We start from the raw sequence: 9,175 nt of genomic DNA, 5'->3' as shown, positions 1-9,175 counted from the left end.
AGGAAATACCAAACCAACCAACCAACAATTAATTAATAACCGGTCTTTGTCGTGTAGTGATTTAAGCCATCGGACTTGATCAAGCTGGCAAGTGCTCGTTTGGCATCCTAGTACTGGCTCCTACCCAGAGCAAGCTTAACAACAGAGTATGTGCGTAGATTTCTCACTAACCAGTCCAGGGCCCTGTTCCACGAAGCGATCTTAGCACCAAGATCATCTTAGTGCAGAAGGTAGCTATGTACTTAAGGTGATCTTAGGGCTAAGATCGCTTTGTGGAATGGGGTCCTGGGCGGACAGCCCAAAAAGCCCCAAAAGCCCAGGTGTGTGTATGTCCTCAAGACAGCATGCTGGAATCTTAATTAGACGTAAGCACAAAATTAAGTTGATATATTTGGTGCCCCAAAACTTCAAATTCAGCTTTGACAGTGATATATAATTAATCATTCTTTCAGACTCACATCCCCAACACAACAGTACATATAATTTAACCAAACAGCTGGTACCTTCAAGTTTTAATGGAACTTTATATGAAATTCAACTGAACAAAACAAAGGTATTTTTTTTTGTTTTATTGTTTTTTTGCTTTGTCTTTTGTCACATTCAGTTTGACTCCACGTTAAGGGTCTGTTTTCCTGAAAAAAAACAACCAAAAAACCCGATTAATATGTATAGCATATCACATAAAACAATACCAAACGTAATAAATTGCACACTACCACAAATTATGCAGGTTTTATTTTTTATTTTTCATTCAATGTTCCCACAGAACCAAATTATAATTCTGAACCTACGTTATTCCAACCCCAAACTGTTATCCGATATCTAATTATCATAGTGGAATATATTTTTACAGAAGAATTCGGGGCAACCTCAATGTGAGCCCCTTACTTGCCCTCTGGACAACCAAAAAAATTCCAAAGTGCATCATATATATATATATATATATATATATATATCACCATTTGCAATATTTTTAGATTTCTTTTTGATACTGTTTAATTATGATAAAATAGTAACTTTTTTAAAAACCTCATAGTGTTCAACCGTTTTCTACAAGTTCCAACAAGGTTTGACAAATGTACTAGCCCTCACCAACTCTGTCAAACATTTATCAAACTATGCATTTCTAGCATTAACAAAATCATAATGTAAAACTCATGCAAATGTCGACAGTTATATTTGTGACGACTGGTTGTGTCTTGATTACATTTGAGAATGCATCTGAATAGTTGTAATAGTTAAGATCTGGACTCTTTAGGAAAGCAATAGTTATCTCCCTTGGACAATTTCTTACAAGTACACATATATAATGAATGTTTTGGTCACCAGTGTCTCTTGTGTAGTGCTGGAAGGTACTGGGTTAACAAGTGAGTTTTAACAGCACAATGGGAAGGTATAAAGCCACTACACTAATCATTCTTTCACTAACCACCAATAACTAACCATCAACTCACTTGGGCACGTACGGACAAACTGAACAAAGATGTGCATGGATAGTGTGCTTGAACCTAATTAAGTTTCACCAACTCCTCCAATCCTCAGTCGTGACTAGTGAATTTTTGGTCTGGGCTAGTGGAAATTATCAACTGTATTACTGTAATACATGGAACACTAGCCAAAAATTCTGCGAAGGCTTGTGACTTTCTTAAACACCTGTAACACCATGACTAAGTTGAATGTAAGCTAAAAAATTAAGTGGTTTTGTTTTCATTAAATGTTCAGGTAGTCTTATCTTGTGTAACAATAACCAGTGATGCAGTCCTATTATGATGAAAGTCCACTGATTTATGCAAGAATACAGTTAAATTAAACTGTAATGACCATCATAATTATAGTGATTAGAATTGATACCTTTGAATTCTGGACAAACAACGTAGGTGACATGAGTATACAGTCTATTAACAGAATCTTCATCTTCATTACGCTTCCTGGCCAGACGGACCCGAACTCTGTATGGTACGTTCCTACAAAAGATAAACATCTATATTCAATTCAATATCATGAAAGACTAGATCAAGTAGGAAATAGTTTAATCAAAATTAACTTTTAAAAGTTAAATGGGTTCACTCATTATCTGATCACAATACATTTGGAAAATAAACTAAAAATGTCACAAAAAAGCATGTCTCAAGATTAGTGTTGTTTTTTCAATTTCATAACAATGCAAATATTTGGTTACAGACATTAGGTACGAAACATAGTAAATCAGATCATGTGCTTATGAAACTTTTAAAAAGTTGAGACTAGAAGCCGTATTAGTTTTAAAAAGATCACGACTTGACAAATGTCATTACATAATCATGCTTTGTACTTGTATATTTAGTGCTATCTTGTGTACATTACTTCAGTGTGCGATTTTGTGGAGAGTCCAAGAGCATGAGGCTCGCAAAAATCATACAGGACTCTCTAGCTTAGCTAGCATACAAGCTGTGCGGGCTCGTAAAAGCTATTTGTACAAATTACATTGATTCTTCAAAATGACAGTAACATATATCTAAAAATCCTGGAAAACAACAGGTTTGAATACCAATCTTTTCCGTAATTTCATGCGAAACATTTAGTGTACCTTCTGTTCTACTGGAGACGCACGGCAGGGCTTGCTGGCGGGCTCTCAAGATTTGCAAACAGGGAGTTCTTATAACACTTAAATGTTTTAAACCAAAATTGCACACTGTACTTTGTCAGTGAGCACATACTTTGGCCTTAGAAATTGTTTGGAATCCAACTGATGAGCATCTCACAACTTGTTTCAACTCACAAATCAGGCCTCTGAGAATTGAAAACCTGCCTGACCCATTTATCATTTATGCAGTAATAAATTCATGTAACTCATTTCTTTTTTGAGTATCCTGTTATATCCTTGTAAATGGTGCTCAACATTCTGCATAAACAAAAGATTTGTTACACAAATTAAGATTTGCGAGAACAACACATGAACGAAGCGAACATTCTCGCAATTTTCCCCAGAGGCCTGCAATTGAAGATCTACCAGACATTCATCACCATTTGATTTTATATTTAGCTTCAGTCAATATTCTAACGTTATTTTTTGAACGTGTATATATACTACTCAAAAGAATTTAAGGGTCAAAAATGTATAACCAAATAAGTTTCAGAGTGTATTAGATTGATGATGTAAACTACACCAAATTTTTTATTTATTGTTCCATATTTACAAAAAAAACACAAATAAACGTCACTGTATACAAGAAAGTCACATGACATGCTGTCAAAGTTGAAGGTTGTCAAACATGGATTTTACACATTAGAACATTCGTTTAATAGTGTGTGAATCCACCCCTGGCACGAATACACTCGACACATCGTTGCCTCATGCTGTTGATCAGACGTCTGAAGAACTCTTGGGGAATGGCCTGCCACTCTGCCATAAGAAGTTGACCCAGATCATGAAGGTTGGCCGGAGGGGCATGGTTATCCCGAACTCTCCTGCCTAATTCGTCCCAGGCGTGCTCTATTGGAGCCAAGTCAGGCGAATATGCTGGCCAATCCATCCTGGCGATACCTTGTTGTCTGAGAAAGTCCGTTACCACCCTGGCGCGGTGGGGTCTGGCATTGTCATCCTGCAGAACTGCCCCGCCGCCAATCTGCTGAAGGCCTGGGAGAACCAACGGCCGGATAATCTCATTCAGACAGCGGATTCCATTCAAATTGCCATCCACCACATAGAGGGGGGTCCTGTGGTGGATAGAGATGCCGCCCCACACCATGACGCTGCCACCACCGAAACAGTGACGTTGTCTTAAAGTTAACGTCAGCGAAGCGCTCCCTAGGACATCTGTAGACACGAACCCGACCGTCGTTGAACTGGAGACTAAACCTGGACTCATCAGTGAACATCACTCGACCCCACTGAACATGTTGCCACCGCAGATGAAGCGTGCACCAGTGACGTCTGGCGTTCTGTAACGTAGCAGGAGTGGTGGTCGAACAGCCTGGCAACGGCAGCATAGATTATTGGCTCTCAGACGATTGCGTATGGTTTGATCAGACACTCAAGTTCCAGTCGCAGTCCGCAGATTGTTACGTAATCGGCGTGCAGTGGTTGTGTGTTGACGTAGAGCCATATTGGTGATGTAGCGGTCCTCTCTATTTGTAGTGCTTCGGGGTCTTCCCGGAAGTGGACGATTTCGAACAGAATTCGTTGCTTGGTACTGTTGCCACAGTCGGCCAATGACACTCTGACTGACACCAAGTCTCAGAGCAACATTTCTTTGTGTATTGCCATCCTGAATCCAAGCAATAGCCCCTTCCTCGATCTTCGATAGTCAGTTGACGTCGTACCATTGTCGAATTTGGAGTGTGCACCGTACACGAACGCAAGCTCCAATTATACGGAAATTCAGCATTGGGAACATGGAATACACATGCAAATGAAGCGCTTTGTGAAAAAGCAAGTTATGGGCACTTAGCAGACCTTTCGCTTTCGCCCTAATTTACGTGCAAATGTAAGCATGTTTTCGCCATTAGAACTAGTCGATAATGTCAATGACAGTGGATTTTAATTCATTTATGGGTTGCTTAGACCCACTTTCGTCAAAATGGAACAATACCATGCGTGACATTATGGTCTAGCTAATATAATTGACATTCAGAAAATAATGTCGAAAATATCGTCTGACCCTTAAATTCTTTTGAGTAGTATATATATATATACATCCAGACAACACTAATGTATGTACTGTTAAGCATAAACGACACAACCACCAAAGTAGGTCCAGGACTTCTAGATTATGGTAGCCCCACTCCCAATGGCTAGTAATATTCAATGTTGGGCTAGTAAATAACTACTATTGCCATGCCCGACGGCTAGTGAAATGTTTGGAGTTAAATGTTGTAGTTAATTTTATTTTGCAAGTATGAATATCCTGCCCAACCCCCCCCCCCCAATGTTAGTGTTTTTAAGCTCCATCTCCCTCTTTAGGTCACACATCTGATTATTACTCTTATTTAGTAAAATTGTATTAACTTAAAGTAAAGTAGGGCTAGTGAATTTTTAATTGTGGCGAGTAAATTTTTTAAATCACCGATATCATGGCTAGAGGATTTTATAAAAATTCTAGAAGCCCTGAGGTCCCTCTCTTATCTAGTTATTGAAGTTCCATGATTGTCACAGCATTTACTGGCAAAAATCTTTTAACAGATACATGCCAAAAATAAATGGTCCTTATATAGGAAAAATATGTTAAAAAAAAACTGAAGAAAAAGAGAGGAGTCAAACCTTATGCCCTGTGACCAGATGTGTTTGTTGAGCTGCGTGTCAATCCTAACATCGGGTGTACCCATCATCTTTTCGGCAAATTTACGAATTTCCTTCACAGCTCGTGGAGCCCTTTTCTTGAATCCACTACAAGGACAAAATTCAAATAACTTGTAACATGAAAATATGACTGCTCTTTGTGCAAGTGCTACAGAATACTAAAGTACTAATCAAAATTATACACAGGTGATTTTCCAGTCTTATATATTATTTATGAAAATCCCTGGAATAAAAAACATAAACATTTGTCAGTATTATCATGACATGTTACGGTATTTAATCAACCGGGTACACAAAATGACAATAAATGACCTGTTATAGACAGAAATATGAGATTTATTTACAATTTTACTGCAAAACATATGTAATTTGAAACAGACTATAACACCCAGGTTGATATTGATTACACCTGACAGGTGAAATCACAAGTACTAAGTGTAAGAATACATAGCAGTCCAGCATATTAAATCAAATAACTAAAATAATTATATAAATTTGCTAACAAAATGACTTCTGTTGTATCCATATAATCAATGTGCTAATAAATAATTTGTTCAAATCTTAATCTGACAAAGCAGTTTATTGAACTTCATTGTATTGGAAAGGACAGGTGTATTATTTCTGTTATCAATATGGTACGAGGATCTGCAGTCTCAGTTAGTTAGTAAACTTGTGAAAGCTTTTTATTCCTTTTTCCATCTGGAGAATAAGAGGAAAATTGCTTATAACTTTAAATAGAGTTGTTGAGAGAACAGCTAGGACAGTTGGGATGTTACCAGCACAGATTTGTTATATTGTAAAGAAAGGCAAAAATCCCAGGGGCTATCTCAAAATTAAAACTTTCCAAAGGTTGCAAACATATTGTTAATGAATTCGACAAACAGGTTATCCAGCATGCTGTTTACAAGCTATATGAAAATAGGCTACCACCCATTGTAAAATGAATACAAAAAGAAATTGGTGACAGTATACCATATTTCAAATGCTACAGATTATAAAGTACACTATACCCAGGTGGACACTAAAGTAAAACTGATGGAAAAAATTAAACTGAACACAATCAAAATTGATTATAGAGTGGACCAAATGGCCGAGTTATACGAACATGTTGTTTTAAGGACCAATACATTTTGAGACCACCCCTCTGCTTAGCTTAGTATTTGTGATTTCACCGGTTAGGTGTAATCAATATCAACCTGGGTGTTATATAATCTGTTTCAATTTACATATGTTTTGCAGTAAAATTGTAAATACATCTCGTATTTCTATCTATAACAGGTCATTTATTGTCATTTTTTTGTACCGGTTGTTTGAAGACCGTAACAGGTCATGATAATACTGCCACATTTTTATGGTTTTTATTCCAGGGATTTTCATAAATAATATACAAGACTGGAAAATCACTTGGGTATAATTTCGATTAGTACTTTAGTATACAATAATAAAAAGCTACTTAATGGACAAAACTTTTTAAGAGTTTTAGCAGCATTCAACATTTTATTAAATATTTAAAATAATTTTGATGAAGGATTATTTAAACCCCCAAATTAGTATTTATCTGTGGCCATTAATGTTTGCAACAGAACATTTAACATTGGTTTTGATAATGAGAAAAGAAACCCAAATGTCACCATTCATTTCATTTACTAAAGAATATATATTTAGGTTTTTTCCTCCATATATAAAACAGCACACACTGACCATAATATACAGTGTACACAGCCCTTGAAATAACCTGTAGTCAGCAGAATCAGTTTGAAAGTCAGGTGGTATTTCTGTTGTAACCGAATTGGTTGCTACTTTAGTTTCAAAACGTCAACTAAAAAATATTGGTCAGTGAATTTCAGTGCATCTGGATGTTTCTAAAGCAGCACCCATTTAATTCTGAGATGAAATTTACGTGAGATATTAATGAAATTAAAATGATGTCAGTAAGAATATTTAGCATTATAAAAAAATATGATAAACGTAATTAGAAATGTTATTTTGTTTCACTTTATTTGTTATGTACATTATGTTCTGTCACCTGAGAAAATTGTATATTCCGAGAAAAAAAAACCCCTATGTACCAGCAACACGATACTGAACAAACTATTCCCTGGTAGTTACAGTTTCACTGTGACATGTTCCACCATGGAAATAAAATAAATTGAGACTGATGGCAAATCTAAGAAAAGATCTTGTAACAGGACAGTTGACATACATGCCATGTATCCTCTTGTGGATGTGGATTGTACATTCCTTTGTGATCACCTCATTCGTGACAGTCTTCTTCTTCTCTCGTTTGCGTGACGGGGCCATTTTCTGAAGATATTAAAAACCCCAAACTATAACAGATATAAATGCAAATGAAATCAGCAGATCTCTGGTCAAGATTGATTACCAACCATACACAGGATTTTTAACAGGGTAGGTGCAAATTCCATGTGATGTGACCAACGTGAGTACAGTATTAACACTGAACATTATCATTATGTTTAAATTCTTTCTTTTTGCAGGTTTATTTTGCTAAATACAAATGAAATGTGCTACATAACCATGCATACAACTATTATACTTAGAATTTCAACAAATTTGTATTATTGTAGTGCACGTTGACAAATATGTTGGAGCGGTTACTAGTCATTTCGTACCATAGTGCTTTGATATTTCATACCTACTATTTACCATCTCGTACCATAATGTTTGGTCATTTTGTACCAATCTAATTAAAATTAGCTCCACTATTACATGTGGATCTAACACCAGCCAGTTGGAGCTCATGTCCACCAATCAAAACCTTACTTGCAGAATCCTGCCAGTGATTTAAAAAAAAATTGAAAACATTCCTAATTATCCTGAGGGTATACGACATGTTTCGTGTGAATTACGAATGCCTTAAAACATGTTTTATTTTATAAAATAAATAATAAGTAATGTAAAACTGAAGACTGATTTAGTTAGGTTTTTTTATTATAAATAAATAAATAATTTTTAATGTAAAATTGAAGACTGATAACCCACCCCGTACGTATTGGTATGGTTCGCTGTACTGCAGCCACTAAAATAGACTCGCCCGATATTTTTAGAATTTGTATAATCCCAAATAACGTTATAAACGGCGAAGTGTGATTGGTCAATATTTAAATTATTATTTACAGACAAAAATGTTACCTGGACATTGGGGACTACGCAGTGTTGTTAGTTTTAAATCACTGGCAGGATTCTGCAAGTAAGGTTTTGATTGGTGGACATGAGCTCCAACTGGCTGGTGTTAGATCCACATGTAATAGTGGAGCTAATTTTAATTAGATTGATTTTGTACCATAGTGCTTTCGTACTCGGTATCTTATTTTTGTCATGGTATGCCACTCCTTATTTTTATTGTTAACGAATAAACGTTGATGTGTAAACATACCTTGTAAAACTGAGCAAAGGTTTAAATGAACATATGTATTATTGCCACTGATGATCATTTCATATGATATGTGACTCCCCCCCCACCCCCCCCCCCATCTTATATAGGCTTACGTCCTTAGCCCATAGCCCACTGTCGACAGATTCTCTGCACGTGCTTGCCTTATTTAGTGTTTTCCCTAGCTTGTTTTAGCATGGTGCAGCACCATGCCTCAATAGTCTAACACCATCTTGCCTTAATCAGCACCATGCTGCCCTGAGATTAAACAAGCCTTCAGTAATTAATCCTAGAATTGCCTTTATAAAACACCCCCAAAAAAGTATTATTAATCAATAAAATATGCCTTTTATATCTTTTGCCATTCATTTATTAAAGCAAGCACATAAATTACATTAATGTTTATTTCAATTAATTTTAGTTTTTTTTAAATAGAAAAACAAGTGTCCCGAAAATGGTAAAAATGCCCCAAAAGTGTTTGGTCTACCATGCCTTGCCTAATT

The 9,175-nt window shown here is 36.2% G+C and overlaps 1 protein-coding gene across 1 annotated transcript; it reads right to left on the bottom strand.

Annotated features, from left to right (window-relative positions):
* Positions 1–582: 582 nt before the first annotated feature.
* On the bottom strand, positions 583–7,633 carry LOC121376134 (60S ribosomal protein L31-like). The gene is made up of 4 exons (XM_041503936.1): positions 7,482–7,633; positions 5,240–5,365; positions 1,852–1,964; positions 583–632 (listed from the first exon to the last, which is right to left on the bottom strand). Exons 1-4 carry the CDS (start codon positions 7,577–7,579, stop codon positions 601–603), a joined length of 369 nt encoding a protein of 122 aa, XP_041359870.1. The 5' UTR covers positions 7,580–7,633; the 3' UTR covers positions 583–600.
* Positions 7,634–9,175: the final 1,542 nt, after the last annotated feature.

Source organism: Gigantopelta aegis, chromosome 6, assembly GCF_016097555.1.
Source record: "Gigantopelta aegis isolate Gae_Host chromosome 6, Gae_host_genome, whole genome shotgun sequence".
NCBI lineage: Eukaryota > Metazoa > Mollusca > Gastropoda > Neomphalida > Peltospiridae > Gigantopelta > Gigantopelta aegis.
This window is presented reverse-complemented; position numbering and strand designations above follow the sequence as displayed.